At 49.7% G+C, this 15337-nt stretch overlaps 1 protein-coding gene across 2 annotated transcripts in view; it reads left to right on the top strand.

Annotated features, from left to right (window-relative positions):
• Positions 1-15337, top strand: part of ESRRB (estrogen related receptor beta) — a 163089-nt gene that overhangs the window by 108448 nt on the left and 39304 nt on the right. For both annotated transcript variants that reach the window (XM_045578420.1, XM_036430647.2), the window contains one exon: positions 385-794. In XM_045578420.1, coding sequence (XP_045434376.1) covers positions 385-794 — 410 coding nt within the window. The remainder of the gene's footprint in view (positions 1-384; positions 795-15337) is intronic.

Here is a 15337-nt window from a genome sequence, read left to right as displayed (position 1 = left end):
CTACCACATGTGTCAAACACAAGGCCCGCGGGCCAAATCCGTCCCTCCAGGCCTTGCAATGTGGCCCGCACCGCGCTGTCATCACTGCACTCCGCTGCGTTTCCATCACAATGACAGTTTATGACTGTTCAGTAAACCATTCGGCCCTCGATTTAGGCTGGATTTTAGATTTTGGCCCCTTCTCTGATTGAGTTCGACACCCCTATGTCTAGGCTGTTGTGGCTTCAGGTCCAATCAACCTCCTCCAATTTCATCTCCCTGAAGCCTTAGCATAGCTCCCCTCCCAGCCGCCCTGCCTGCGGTGCCCGGGCCCGGAGCTAATTCTTGGGTCCGAGATGCACCTCAGGGCCCTGCGCAAACCTGATTCCCCACCTCTGCCCGCAGGCTGCTGAACAGGATGTCCGCGGACGACCGGCACCTGAGCTCCAGCTGCGGCTCCTTCATCAAGACCGAGCCGTCCAGCCCATCCTCGGGTATCGATGCCCTCAGCCACCACAGCCCCAGCGGCTCCTCGGACGCCAGCGGTGGCTTCGGCCTGGCCCTGGGCCCCCAAGCCAATGGCCTGGACTCCCCGCCCATGTTTGTAGGCGCCGGGCTGGGAGGCACCCCGTGTCGCAAGAGCTACGAGGACTGTGGCGGCATCATCATGGAGGAACCGGCCATTAAGTGCGAGTTCATGATGAACGCCATCCCCAAGCGCCTGTGCCTCGTGTGTGGGGACATTGCCTCCGGCTACCACTACGGTGTGGCCTCCTGCGAGGCCTGCAAGGCGTTCTTCAAGAGGACCATCCAAGGTACATGGGCGCCGGAGGGGTTGGGGGGTGGCAACCCTGGCCTGCAGAACGGGGAGCCTGGTGACCCCCCAGGCCAGGGCTGGGTGCTGGGAGCAGAGGTTTGGGGGCGTTGTTTTCTGTCTTTCGGGTTTTCTCATGCTATGAGTCTGGATGAGGACTCTCACTCCAGATGGGACTGTTATTGAAATGGCATGCACCCCTAGACGGTGCCTCAGAACCCCTCCAAACCCCACAGAGTGTCTCACCACGGCGTGTGCTTTCACCAGGATGGGAAACAATGTGAAAAAAAGCTGATTTTGGGGGGAAATAGCATTATTTACTCTGCAGTAGCAGGCCTCTTGAAATATAAAGGGTTTCTCTTTTTTTTTAATTACACAAGTGAAATATGACTATTTTCATGGGAAAGGCTCAGGCTGATTGAGAAGGAGACGTGCCTAGGTCCGGGCCTCAGCGAGGCCTGCCTTCTATGCTTTTTTGGAGCATCTGCGTATCAGCTGAGTCACGGCCCAGTGGCTGTGGGGAGGCTGCCTCTTTCCATGGATTCTGGAGCAAATAATTCTGGTGAAGGTGTGCGAGAGCCTGATGGGTGCCCTCTGCAAAACGATCCGTAGTTCAACTGTTATCAAGTTCAAGGCCCAGGCCCTGGCCCAGCACTGAGAGACAGTGAGGTAAACGGGAGCTGAGACTTACCGCACCAGGCCTCAGGTAGTGCAGCTGCTTCATCCATCCCAGCTGGTAACTTCGGAGCGCTCTCCTAGGTGCTGGTGGCAGGATGGACAAAAGCCGGGCTCCTGCAGGCCACTGAGATGCGCTGATAACAGGCCGCTGGGACAGACACTGGAGGCAGACTGGGGAAAACCAGGGCCTCTGTCCTGTCCCTGGCCCAGATCCCTCATCCAGGGTGAGGGAGTCCTTCCCCCCACTTCCCCTTTGAAAGAGGCAGGCCCGCCTTCTCTGGTATGAGTCTCCGTTGATTCAGTCAACAAGTATTTATTTGTTGAGATCTCTCCAGATGACAATCTATTTATTAAACCAATTGAGGGATTTAAGCTTGGTCATGCTTCCAACTCTGCATATGAGTTGAGACTGTGTGGTACAGTGGCTTGCCACCTGGGCACTTGGGTCAGACTGCTCCATTTGTTACCTTACGACCAATTGCTTTGGGCCTCAGTTCCTCTCTCACCTTCAGTGAGAGGAGAGTTTCCTCACCTCACAGAGAGCTTATAAAACAGGATTAAGTGAGTTAATATATATTTAGCACTTAGATTATGCACTGGCACCTGGTAAGCATGAAATAAATGTTTACGAGGATTATTTTCACTTTTACAGAATCACTGAAGATATGTTCCTAGGACAGCAGACATATTAATTTGCTTTACTTTACAGAGAAAGCTTTTATAGTTACATATATTTAAACTGTAGTTACTTTGACTTGAGAGGATTTAAATTATCTTAGCTATTTTAGTTTTAGATAGCCTGTATTTTTTTTTAAAATATATTTTATTGATTTTGTACAGAGAGGAAGAGAGAGAGATAGAGTTAGAAACATTGATGAGAGAGAGTCATTGATCAGCTGCCTCTCGCACACCCCCTACTGGGGATATGCCCGCAACCAAGGTACATGCCCTTGTCCGGAATCGAATCCGGGACCCTTCAGTCCCCAAGCTGATGCTCTATCCATTGAGCCAAACTGGTTTTGGTGATAGCCTGTATTTCTAAAAAAATAAAATAAACTCTTTAAAATAAAAAGTGAATATATGGCCCTGTCTGGATTGGCTCAGTGGATAGAGCATCAGCCTGTAGACTGAAGGGTCCTAGGTTCGATTCCTGGTCAAGGGCACATGCCTAGGGTTGCTGGCTTGATCTTCAGTAAGGGGCGTGCAGGAGGCAGCTGATCCTTGATTCTCTCTCATCATGAGTGTTTCTGTCTCTCTCTCCCTCTCCCTTCCTTTCTGAAATCAATAAAAATATTTTTAAAAACGAATAATGTAAAAATTCAACTAGTGTAAAAGAGTAAAACAGTAAAAAGTTAATTTTGAAAAAATTCCTGACTCTGGTTTCCTGAACCATCCCCAGAAGGAGCCATGATACGATTTCTTTCAGCAAATATTGACTGGCAGCACTTTCCCATCAGGCCTTGTGCCAGCCTGCAGCATGGTGAATGGATGCATCTGCTCCCTGCCAGCCCTGTACCCCCAAGTCTGAGGGCCCTGGCATCTCTAGATTTGAAAAGCCTTGGCTGGTGGTTCTAAGTCTCTTACCTCAGCCAGGGTTGAAAACCTTCAGTCCAATTGCTAATTTGTACCAATAGATATTTGGCAAACATGAGGTGTTGAAACCTTTTTAAGTTACTGAAAAATTAGCATTTTTTTTTCTTCCCAAATTGGGAAGTGATCTTGGAATAAGATCAGCTCTTTGAGTCAGTTTTTGAAAAATTGCTTTTTAGGAGACAATTGTATTTTCTTCTCTCTGTCATGCTCCTAAGTGAGCTGGAGAGCTCTGCATCAGATGTCCTGAAAGCAGAGGCTGGTGTGGACTCAGAAACCCTGTTACACTCAACATTGCTGGGAATGTCCTTAGCAGATCAGGAGTCCGCAGGAAGGATCCGCAAACAGTTTTAATTACTTGCTCCCACGAACAGGATAGCCATCTCTTCCGAGAAGTCAAAGACAAACAGCAGCCTCTGAGTGCAATCAAAACTGAACGGCTCTCCCCTCTTTCTCACGGGAAGAGTTTCAGGTTTATAACCAGAAACAGGTTTCCATCTATAATAGAACAGAGAGAAGTCCACGCCAAGGCTGATGGATCGCTCTGGCTCTTTTCTCAGCTCTTTGCCTTTGTTCTAACAAAGATTCTGATTTTGTTGTTTCTGAACATAATGGCTGTGGGAAAACTAAGAAAAGTACAAATGAGGAGAGAGATGACCTGTAATGAGAGGGCGTTGATGAGTACCCCCTCTGAGGATGTGATTGCAGGGGAGCAGAGAGAAGTGATGCCAGCTTAGAGCATCTCCATCTGCAGGCATAGCCCTGGGCAGTTTCCTAAGCAACCGCCAATCAAGAAGGATATTTTAAAAAGCTCAATATCTTACCATAGAATGATCCATGTATGCTTGGAAAGCTTTGAAAATCTTGCTGGCTCACACCTAGCACCTTCCTTGTAGGTAACTTTAATCTGCTCAAATACAGTGGAAAGAAATTTTGGGAAGTGAGGCTATCATGATAGATTTAGTGAGGTAGGCCTCAGTCATGCTAGCACTGCGGCGAGGGGGGGGGGCAGGGGGGGGGAGAGGGGAGGGAAAGGTGGGCAAAATACAGCCCTTCGGGCTGGTCACCTGCTTTTGTAAATCAAGTTTATTGGGATGAGCCACACCTGTTTATTTACATTTAGTCTTTGATGAGCCAATAAGCCACTTTGAGTAGTTTCGACACAGACATTCAGGCCACAGAGCCTAAAATTTTCAGGCGTCTTCAAACTACGGCCTGCGGGCCACATGCGGCCCACAGAGGAGTCTGATCCGGCCCGCCAGGTTATTTGGGCAGTGAGCGCAGCCGAGGTGTTACAGTAGGAATTAGTAGTTCATATAGTCCGGCCCTCCAGCTCTCTGAGGGACCGTGATCTGGCCCCCACTTTAAAAAGTTTGAGGACCCCTGGCTAAATCATTTACTATCTGGTCCTTCCCAGATAAAAGGTGCTCTCCCTTGCAGCGAGACATAGACCCGGGAAGATGATGCAGTACCCATGCCATCAAGGGGCTTAGAGGTGAAGTGTTTGTTATAATGTTCCCTGCGGATTCTTTGCTATGAAAAGGAGTTACTTAACTGACACTCACCCATAGTAGATGAGCTCTGAGAGGGACAAAAAGGGCACCTCCTGAAGGAGCCAAATGGCTCCAAAGGAGCGAACCCCCCACCTGATTGGGTTAGGGGGGTGGGGATAAGTGCCCACCAAAAGGCTTGATCAGCCATGGGGATATAGACTCAGGCACCTCTCCTGGGGAAAGGGAGTCAGTTTGGGGCCAGCCTGCTGTGATCAAACATTCCGGTGGTCTGACCTCAGGTGATCTGACCTAGTTCCTGACAGGCCTTCTGATCAGAGTGAACTTGCTGGCCAGGCCCCTCAGCTTCTCCTTGGATTGGAGTTCGCTGCTGTTTCTGGTTCCTGAATTGGAGCAATGGGAGTCTGCCCCTGGGGATGGAGCCCCTGCCTGTGGCTGTCAGTCGGCCTTTGAACTAGGGCTGAGCGCCAGATCTGGCCTGTGAGACGGACCCCACAGTAATGAGAGCCTTTGTAATGTGGTGAGGGGAACATGGAGGAGCCACGCTGGGTCTTTTCTAAGCCCTACTCCTTGGACCCTGTCAGTCTCTCATTCTCAGCAATGACCCTGCCTCCTGCTCCGTGGAGAAACCGGAAGCCTCTGAGGGGAACTGCTCAGAGACTTTTACCACCAAACCTATACGCTCCCACATCTGCAGTATCTTGCATTCACTATTTGGATAGTTATTTATAGCTTCCCATGCACTGTTGGAAGCTGTCTCCTCCCCCAGGCTCAACCCTTCCAGCCTTTGAATCTGTCTCCTCCCTTCTTCCCAGAGACCCTCCTAACATTATTTCTTCTCTTTTTATCTTATTTGCACTCTCTCCATTCTCTTTCTGTCCATTAGCATTTAAATACCCCTAGTATCTCTAGTTAGAAAAAATATATATCTCTCCCTCAACTTTCAGTTTCCAGTGTCCCCCTTCTCTTCCTTCCCTCACTTAAAAAAAAAATTTTTTTTTAAAAAATAAAAAAAAAAAAATATATATATATATATATATATATATATATATATATATATATGTAATTGATTTTTTACAGAAAGGAAGGGAGAGGGATAGAAAGCTAGAAACATCGATGAGAGAGAAACATCAATCAGCTGCCTCCTGCATACCCCCTACTGGGGATGTGCCCACAACCAGGGTACATGCCCTTGACCAGAATCAAACCTGAAACCCTTCAGTCCGCAAGCCGATGCTCTATCCACTGAGCCAAACTGGTTTTGGCCCTTCCCTCACTTTTGAAAAAAATATATATATTTATTTATTTATTTATTTCAGAGAGAAAGAGAGAGGAGAGAGAGATAGAAACATCAGTGATAAGAATCATTGACCAACTGCACCCCCCCCCCCCCCCCCCCCCCACTGGGGATCAAGCCCGCAACCTAGGCATGTGCTCTTGGCTGGAATCAAACCTGGGACCTTCCAGTCCGCAGGCTGATGCTCCATCCACGGAGCCAAACCTTCCAGGGCGTCCCCTCACTTCTTGCCCCACCTTATAAGTGTCTGCTGATGCACCTAATATCTTCTCCTGCCCACCGAGTCAACTGCTTCTGGAATCGGGATGACTCCCAGATCTGTAGCTCTTGCCCTCAACTTCTCCCTGAGGTCCAGCCCTCTAGCATCCGAGGAACATTTCCACGGGATGTCCCAGCGCACCCCAAACACAATAGGTCCTAATTAGAAGCTAAGTCTCTGCTGTTTCTCTTTGTGTTCCCAGGTCATTACCAATGCACTCTTATAAATGTTTAAGTCAGAAATGGGTCTTTCCTTTAACTTTGCTTCCTGCTCCTCTGTAATTTCCCTCCCACTCCCCACCTTTCCAACCCAACAGCTTCTGCCCAGGCCACCGCCCACTGCCACGGTTTCTGAAATGCTCTCTCAGCTGCCAGGTCCACCCCCCCGCCCACTGAAGTGCTACCAGAGAGACCTTTCTGAACACATCTGAACACGCCTCTCTTCTGTCTTGTTTGGGTGAAATCAAAGCTCCAGTACATGACTGAGGATCCTTTGTGGGTTCCTAACTAGCTGGACATTCCACTGCCCCACGGTTGATGCCATCTATGATGTCACGAGGTGGCGGCCATCAGCCTTGCAGCCCGCAGCCCAGGCTGTCCCCAGGATCTCTGTAATGGCTCCTGAGAGCTCTCTAGCTAATGATCGGTGCGGGGTGATGCTGGCAATCTCATCAAGTGTTAGTTCGGCTGTGCTTAATGTGTTTCCCTTCTTTCTGTCTCTTGGCAGGTCTTTGAGGGCTTTGAGGACCAGGGCAGAGGCAGAAGGCACTACTTCCATCAGGGCCTGTCTGTTCTTATGGCCAGTTTCACTGTAATCCGGGAACCCTTCCAATCACCATTTGCTTTGGCAATATCATCACCCACCTGTTTTTGGAGACAGGCCCAGGGGGCCGATCTTGGGGGTCAGGGCAGGCAGGGCACCCACTTCCCCACTGCGGGAGGGTGTGGGGGGAGGAGAGGGGGTTCTGTTTCTCTGTTTTCTGTGTCCATCATGGAAAAACGACAGGTTCCTGAGTGGAGGAGCTGGGGATTAAGAAAGAAAGAGTCCAGGAGGCAGAAATAGATTCATCAAGCTGGGCGCTAGGTGGGCAGCAGGTTTATTTTTATAGGGTCAAAGGAGCTTATTTGCATTCTTAACTAGGCCCTAACATTACTGGATTTACATATTTAGACCTGCCCATGCTGACACCTGGACAAAGATACTCTGCCAGTGCCTGGGGCTCAGCTAACAATTTAAAGAATGTCCATATGCCTTCTCAGGCAGCCCTCTAAGCCCCACCGGTGCACCTCAGGTATACAACTTTGATTTCGTTAGGGTTGAACTTCAGCGGCAGGTGGTGGAGGCGGCTGGTGCTGGCTGAACCCAGATTTAGGATCACCCCAGAAAATTGCACCTGAGCCGAGAGCCTGAAGTCCCTCCTCCATGCGCGCATGTAAAGCAAGGCTCACCAAACGTGCCACAGGAGTCTCTGCCTTCTCTTGGGCAACTTTTGAACCAGTCTCAGAGCGCGCTCTCTTTGCTTCCATTTCGGTTACTTGAGATCTTACGAGCTTGCTTGGGCTGCTATCCCTGAAAATTTTTACGTTGAGCCATATGTACAGTTCTTTTTTCATTTGGGTCAGTTTACAGTCACAACTTCCACAATCAGATGTGTACTGCTTTTGCCACTTACCACCTGCAATTGTGAGCTCACAGTCTCAGGACCAACTGAGTTTGTGTAAAATTTCCTACCTACCTTCGCTACTGATTCCCTCGGGCGACTGGCTCTCATTGCGGTCTTCTCAAATGGGGGCTGTTCCATACAAAGCGGTTGGTGTAGCACCTCCAATGTGAGGGCCCCTAAAGAATGAAGTGTTAAACACCTTTCTTTCCTAAAGGACAAGGTGTGCGGAAAGCTCCTGCCTTACACGTGAGCTTATGTGGCCAAGGTTCCGTCCCAGCCATTGTTCTGGGAGCTGAGATGGAGCAGTGGCCCTACCTTGCTGGGCTGGGGTTCTAGCGAGGAAGGCTGACAGTAAATATGTTAACAAATAAAAGCACAGTCCTGGCTGGTTTGACTCAGTGGATAGAGCATCCACCTGTGGACTGAAGTGTCCCAGATTTGATTCCGGCCAAGGGCACATGCCCGGGTTGTGGGCTCGATCCCCAGTGCAGGAGGCTTGCAGGAGGCAGCCGGTCAATGATTCTCTCCCTCTCCCTTCCCCTCTGAAATCAATAAAGAAATATATATATAATATATAATTTTAAAGAAGCACAAAGACAAAAAAATAAAAAAATAAAAATAAAGAAGCACAAAGACAGACTGAAATAAGTGTTTCAAGGAGAAAAACCAAAGAAATGAAAGGTGATTGAGAGAGGAGGTCTCCTATAGACAGAGATTTAGGGCAGAGATGCTAAGAAGGTGACTTTCAAGGTAGGGTGGAGTATGGAAAAGAATCCTGAGACCACATTCAGGCTGAGGAAACAGCAGTGCATTTCAGGACCAGACGGAAGGCCAGTGCGGCCGGCCTGACTGACTGAGGGCAGAGTGGAAGCAGAGGGGGCTGGAGGGAGTCGCAGGCCATGTGGGTGCCACCCTTGGATCTTCTTCCAGGTGGAATGAAAGCAATTGATGAATAAATGGACACTGGATGCATGGCCGAGAGGGGCTATCAGAGGGTAAAGCCAGCCTGTACCCTCCTTAGGCTCCCAGGGCATGTGGCCAACTTCTCAGGTCACTGGGAGGCCCTGGAGCAGCTTCTGGCCTGTGACTTACTCATGAAGGAGCTAGTGAGACAGCAGCCCTGGCACTGTGCTGCCTCTGCTCACCTGGGGCCCAGATGCAGGCCTAGAAGGAAACTCCCTGTGGAGAGAGGCAGGGGGATGATTGATGGGTTATTCTGCCTTGGACCACCTCCAGGCCTTTTGTCCTGGAGAATGAGGCTGGAAGACCGCAGGGGACACAAGACAATGCGGGGTGGGGAGTATAACAGAGACAAAGCCAGAAGTGGGTGAAAGTTGAGAGTGGAGTACCACTCACCAGCTGGTTGACCTTGGGCAAGGATTAGGGTCCTCTGGCCTTAGTTTCGCATCTATACAAAGAGAGTCAACAAACCCATAGACTCTGGGTGCTGTCTGGAGTGCCCTGAAGGAATGAGAGTGTGGCCGAGAGAACAGCCAGAGCAGGGCCCAGAGGAGGTGAACGAGCTTGGCTAAGGACTGGGGTGCTCAGGGGAAGATGCGGGGCTGGGAAAGCAGTGCAGGCTGGGAAAGCAGTGTGGGCTGGATGTAGAAGGGTTTCCGAGGCTGTTACTGCTGCTGTTGCAATCACCAGGCTATTAATTAGCACATTGCAGTCCAGTTGTTTTATTGCTAGCTTTACCCAGTGGCCAGATAAGTTTCTATTGAACGAGTACAAAAAACGCTTCACATAAATGTTAAAGGCACCCCTTAAAATTAAATGCCCATTGCATTTTGGAGTTATTTATTACACGTTCTTAGAAGCTAATATCTTTTTAAAGTATGATACTTGGTAAAATACTGTGTAATATGAAAACATGGGCCAACTATTACAGACATGCCCAGGAAAATAGGGAAGGTACTTTCCGTCAGTGACACCCGGGAACAGGTCATTGGCCAGAGTAAGCATGGCCACTGCAAGCACAGGATGATTTAATATATATTGAATGGCTAGATTATTATGATCTCTGAATGCATAATAACCTGGCCCCACTCAGTGAGTGTGTGTGTATGTGTGTATGTACAGTATATCTTAGAGGCCTGGTACATGATTTAGTGCATGGGTGGGGTCCAGCCAGCCTGGTTAGGGGTGGGGGAACATGGGCGGTTGGCCAGCCTGCCTGCTGGTCGAACTCCTGGTTGAGGGCACAATTGGCATATTAGCCTTTTATTATATAGGATATACACTGAGTGGCCAGATTATGTGTTCAGAGATTGTAATAATCTGGCCACTCAGTGTATTTAATCTTCTAAACAAAGGAGTTCTCTCTTTCTTGCTCTTAACTTGCTCCTGCTTGACTCCCAGTGACCTGTACGCATTCGCCCACATAGCTCACAGCCATGCGGACCTCACTCATGGACCGTAAGCTAGCCTGATGCTACACCAGACCTAGCTCCACCAGGTAACGGAAACTCTCTGGATGCTGTCTTTGCTTTGAGCTCTGCTAACTCCCCAGCTGCACCTCTTCCAGGACTGGATTAAGGGAAATAGGACTTGGGAAACCCAAAAATATAATTCCACACAAATGAAAACCACTCGTCCTCCCATGGGGCCTCTGGAATGCTTATCCCAGTGGCACCCCAAGAACCCCACACCCACGAGAGCCTCCGTTTCTCCGATAACATTAGGAAGAATATAGAGTAATATTTCAGTGTGAGGGCCGCTTCACCTGGCTCAGAATCCCAGCTGTGCAATCTCTTGGTTGTATTAACTTGGGCGAGATCCTTAGTTTCTCTGGGCCTTGGAGTCCTTGTCAAGAAAATGGGACGAATGGGGCTAATCAACAGTTCCTGCTCCTAGAATGTTATTGTAGAAGTCAAATGGGACACACTTGTAAAATGCTTAGCTTCGAGCCTGGCATATGATAACCATCATATGAATAGCAATTGTTTTTGTTTTTTTATGCTTGGCAACAGGAAACTGCTGAAGATTTTTGAGTAGGGAATGAACCAAATATCCTTTTAAAAAAATCAATTTATTGATTTCTTTTAGAGAGAGTGGAAGGGAGAGGGAGAGAGAGAGAGAGAGAGAGACAGAGAGAGAAACACCAACGATGGTCTGCCTCCTGCACGCCCCTCACTGAGGATCAAGCCTGCAATCCAGCATGTGCCCCAACCCTGATCGGGAATTGAACCGGTGACTTCCTGGTCACTCAACCACTGGGCCACACGTCAGGGCTCAAATCTTCTTTTAGTAAGGCGGTCTGGCAGTGATAGGGAAGATGGTCTGGATTTGGGGGAGCCTGGGGGCATGGAGACCTGTGAGGAGGCAACTTAACTGTCCAGTGAAGAGATTGGCTCACAGTGCACTCCGAAAGGCCCCAGCGGGACAGTGGCCGAAGGTTAAAGGGAGGACAGGCTCCAGAGACTTTTGACAGTGGAGTCAGGATAAAAAGAATCCTGGCTCCTAGATTCCTAATCTCGGCTCCTGGGGAGAGAGTGAGGCCATCGGGGGAAGAAACCCAGAAAGGGGGCTTTTGCTGGTGGAAGGGGTCAGGCAGGGAGGAAGGGGCTGGGGCCACGGATAAAGCTGGGCACATGCCGAGTTTGATCAGTTCACAGGACTTACCCTGAAGAGTTGGAAACGGGGCCTAAAGTGCTCTTCAGAGGTTGTGGTTCTCAGAGCCCTGTCCCCAGGCCCAAGCTCAGGCTTCACGTGGGACCCTGTTAGAAATGCAAATTTCTGCCTAAACCGGTTTGGCTCTGTGGTAGAGCGTCAGTCTGTGGACTGAGAGGTCCCAGGTTTGATTCCGGTCAGGGGCATGTACATTGGTTGCGGGCACATCCCCGGTAGGGGTGTGCAGGAGGCGGCTGGTCGATGTTTCTCTCATCGACATTTCTAGCTCTCTATCTCTCTCCCTTCCTCTCTGTAAAAAATCAATAAAATATATTTTTTAAAAAATGCAAATTTCTGGCTCCTCCCAGACCCAGAATCCGAGGGGGTGGGGTAAACATGCCCTCTTGGAGAGCTTATTTCTGGGAAAGCTGTTCAGAAGAAGGGGGGAAGGGGGTTGGGTGGGGCAGGAGCAGGAGCCCTGTGAGAGGAAAGGGGAAGGGAGGAGGGCCTTGAAGGAGACTGAGAAGTACCAGATTTCATCAGTTCTAAGATGCACATTCTCTCCATGTAACGTCTCTGAGTCGGCTGTGTGACTCAGAGATGTTACATACAACTGTCCGCCAAGTGACAGCTATATGTTTGTCACTGCCCTCACAGGCGCATTAGAGCTTGCAGGAAGGGGCCAGTAACCTGGCAGGAAACCCTGGGACAGCAACAGGACACGCTCTAGAAGCATAGCTCCCTGGTTAGCAGAGAGGACGATCCCGAAGGAAAACAGGAAAATGATGGCTTTGATAAAAAAATGACTCAAGAGAGCCCTGGCCGATAGCTCAGCGGTTAGAGCGTCTGTCCATGCACTGAAGGGTTTCAGGTTTGATTCCCAGTCAAGGGCATCTACATGGGTTGCAGGTTCCATCCCTGGCCCAGTTGGGGCATTCAAGGGAGGCAACCAATCCGTGTGTCTCTCTCACACTGATGTCTCTCTCTCTCCCCTCCCTCCCTTCCTTCCTCTCTCTCAGAAAATCAATGGGAAAAAATGTCCTCCGGTGAGGATTAAAAACAACAACAACAACAAAATGATTCTCTTTCCCCTATTTTCTCTTTCATGTAAGCACAAAAATGCTATATGATCAAACTTGTATCTAAATCTCAAAGAGCTCTTTTAATCAGAAATGAAAATGCCATCGGCAAGGAAGCACAGTCCTGGTTTGATTGGCAGTTTTTCCTCTTCTTTGTTAGTGATACATAAAATAATGCTTCAGTCTTATCACTCAAAGCATCTTGGATTCGATGTGATAAATAAAGAGGTGGTCAGAGATGTTGCCGGACCCCTCAGGGAGAAGGGAGGTGTGGGTTTGAAGAGGTGTGAGGGGTGTCCGTGGCTTCAGGGAGGACCAAGGGCAAGGGATGGCCTTTTTTTTTTTTTTTTTTTTTTTTTTTTTAACAGTAACCCACAACCTTCAGACCAACTCAAGGGATGGCCTTTGACACGTGGGAGGTCGCCTTTGAATTCTAGGGTTCTGTGGGTGGGGCTTTTGCTTTCAGTTCATTGGCTTTGACCAGCAGGTATTTTCAAATGCCAGGCACTGTATTTGGATACAACCAGGGAAGACCTAGCGACCTCTCTCCAATGAGCTCACGGTTCAGAAGGGAGGCAACAAGCGAAATGCTGGTTGTGAGGCACTAAGCTAGCTGTTTTGGGTGTGTGTGTGCGTGTAGGGGGGTGATGGATAAGGCCCGTAGGGGCAAACCCAAAGGAGCAGGTGAGCTTACCTGGGAAGAGAGAAGGGAAGAGGGAAGTGTGAGGCCTGAGGCTGAAGGATGTAGAAGAGTTTGCCAGGAGGAGTTCCAGGTAGAGGGAGGGCTGAGGGCAGGGGCCTCCAATCTGGGGGCCTGTGAAGGGGGAAATTAGGGTGGACTGGTCAGAGGTGGCCAGATCACAAAGGTAGGCTCTGCCCTGGGGGTTAGATGTCATTCTTGACACAATGAGGAACAGTGGGACGATTTCTTAAATGTACATTTTAAATTAATTTCTAATTTTGTCAAAATAAGACGTGCACACAAGTTTAAGAAGGAAATGGCAGTGTAAATTTGACAATGAAAAATAACTGTCTCTGGTCCTAGCCATCCTCTCTCCTCCCTCCATGATCCAGAATTAGCCATTTAAAAGTTCTCTTTCGCCTAGCCGGTATGGCTCAGTTTATCTTCAAAAAACCCCTGTATTTATGCCATTGACCATGACCCTGTCCTACTGTCCCATGCACCAGGAGGTCTGCTGCTGAGTCTTCAACACCCGAGGCTTTCTGAGGTTCTACAGGACAAAGGGCTTAGTTCTTTTTCTTTTTAAAATATGTTGTTATTGATTTCAGAGAGGAAGGGAGAGGGAGAGAGAGATAGAAACATCAATGATGAGAGAGAATCATTGATTGGCTGCCTCCTGCATTCCCTGCAAGGGGGATCAAGCCCTCAACATGGGCATGTGCCCTGACTGGAATTAAACCATGACCTCCCAGTTCATAGGTTGACACTCAACCACTGAGCCACACCAGCTGGGCCTTAGTTCTTATCTGGATCCCCCTCCTTAGCGACTTTGGTTTCTACTTCCTCCATTCTTCTGTGACAGTTCTCACTCAGGTACTGCCCGTTTCAGTGTTCCATGAAGAACCAGAGGTCCCTTGCCCAACCGGGTTTGGTTCAATGGATTGAGCATCAGCCTGCAGATTGAAGGGTCCTGGGTTTGATTCCAGCCAAGGGCACATGCCTAGTTCCGGGCTTGATCCCTCGTGTGGGGCATGCGGAAGGCAGTCGATCCATGATTCTCTCTCATCGTGGATGTTTCTATCTTTCTCTCCCTCTCCCTTCCTCTCTGAAATTAACGATAATAATAAAAAAGAACCAGAGGTCCCTTGAGGGATCTAGCACAGGAGAGTTATTAATGTGCCACCATAGGCCAAGTGGAAGGGAGATGGAGACAGAGGAGGCTAGCACATTAGAAGGTGAGGCAAGAGATGCTGAGCATTGAAACCAGCCAAGGCAGAGGGGAAGGAGGGAGGAAATATCGGGGGAGTGGGATAAAAAGGCTCTTAGAAATATCCCGGATGCCACCTCAGTGTCTGACCTGGTGATGGGTGGCCAGTGGCCCCTTTGCTAAGATGAGCACAGTAAGAGGAACTTGCTGGATGAGGATGGGTGTCGTGTGAGGAGCCTAAGGGACTTGCAGGTGGAAATAAGCAGCAGGTAGATGGGTAGTGGTGTGAAGCACCGGTAGAAAGTCTAGCTGCCCATCCTTACCAGCTCCCGGAGAGCCGAAGCTCGTAGCAGGAATGAGATAATGCAATCAGGGGGGGGAGGAGGAGGGGGGAAGGAGGAGGGGAGGGAGGAGAGCTGAGGACAGTGGACCACACAGAGGGGAAGGGATAGTCTCTGGCCCCCAGGAGTGAGATGGAGAAGGGAGTGGAACCTGCCAGCCTAGCCTGCTCACGCCCACAGTTTAACATGTGTCCATTCAGACTCTGGGGTTTGCCAGCATCCCTGGCAGCCATTTACCTAAGCTCAACAGCCCCGTCCCTGAGCTCCAAGAAAGGGCGGCTGCCCCTGCCCTTGTTCAAGGACAGAAGCTGATGGCGCTGGCTTTCCGGCTCTTGGGGAGCAGGATCAGAGAGTGGATGGTGGCAACTTCCCCTCTGCCGCAAGGTAACAGAAATCCAGGTCAGGCTGTGGGCTTGCCTGCCGCCCTCCCACAGGCACACGGCATCGGCTCTGAGGTCCAGCTGTGGGAGGCCCGACGTAATGCTCTCAGGTGTCGGAATGGGTGGCTCGCTTCAGGTGACACTGAGCAAAGACTCCCCCAGAGCCTTTGGCTTGTGTGCACCCCGGCAGCCCTGCCGAGATGGAAATAGCCTGGTGACCTTGAACGCGTGCCGCCGTGTGCGGG

This window comes from Pipistrellus kuhlii, unplaced genomic scaffold, assembly GCF_014108245.1.
Source record: "Pipistrellus kuhlii isolate mPipKuh1 unplaced genomic scaffold, mPipKuh1.p scaffold_m20_p_1, whole genome shotgun sequence".
NCBI lineage: Eukaryota > Metazoa > Chordata > Mammalia > Chiroptera > Vespertilionidae > Pipistrellus > Pipistrellus kuhlii.
Note: the sequence above shows the minus strand (reverse complement) of the source record. Positions and strands in the feature narration are given on the sequence as shown.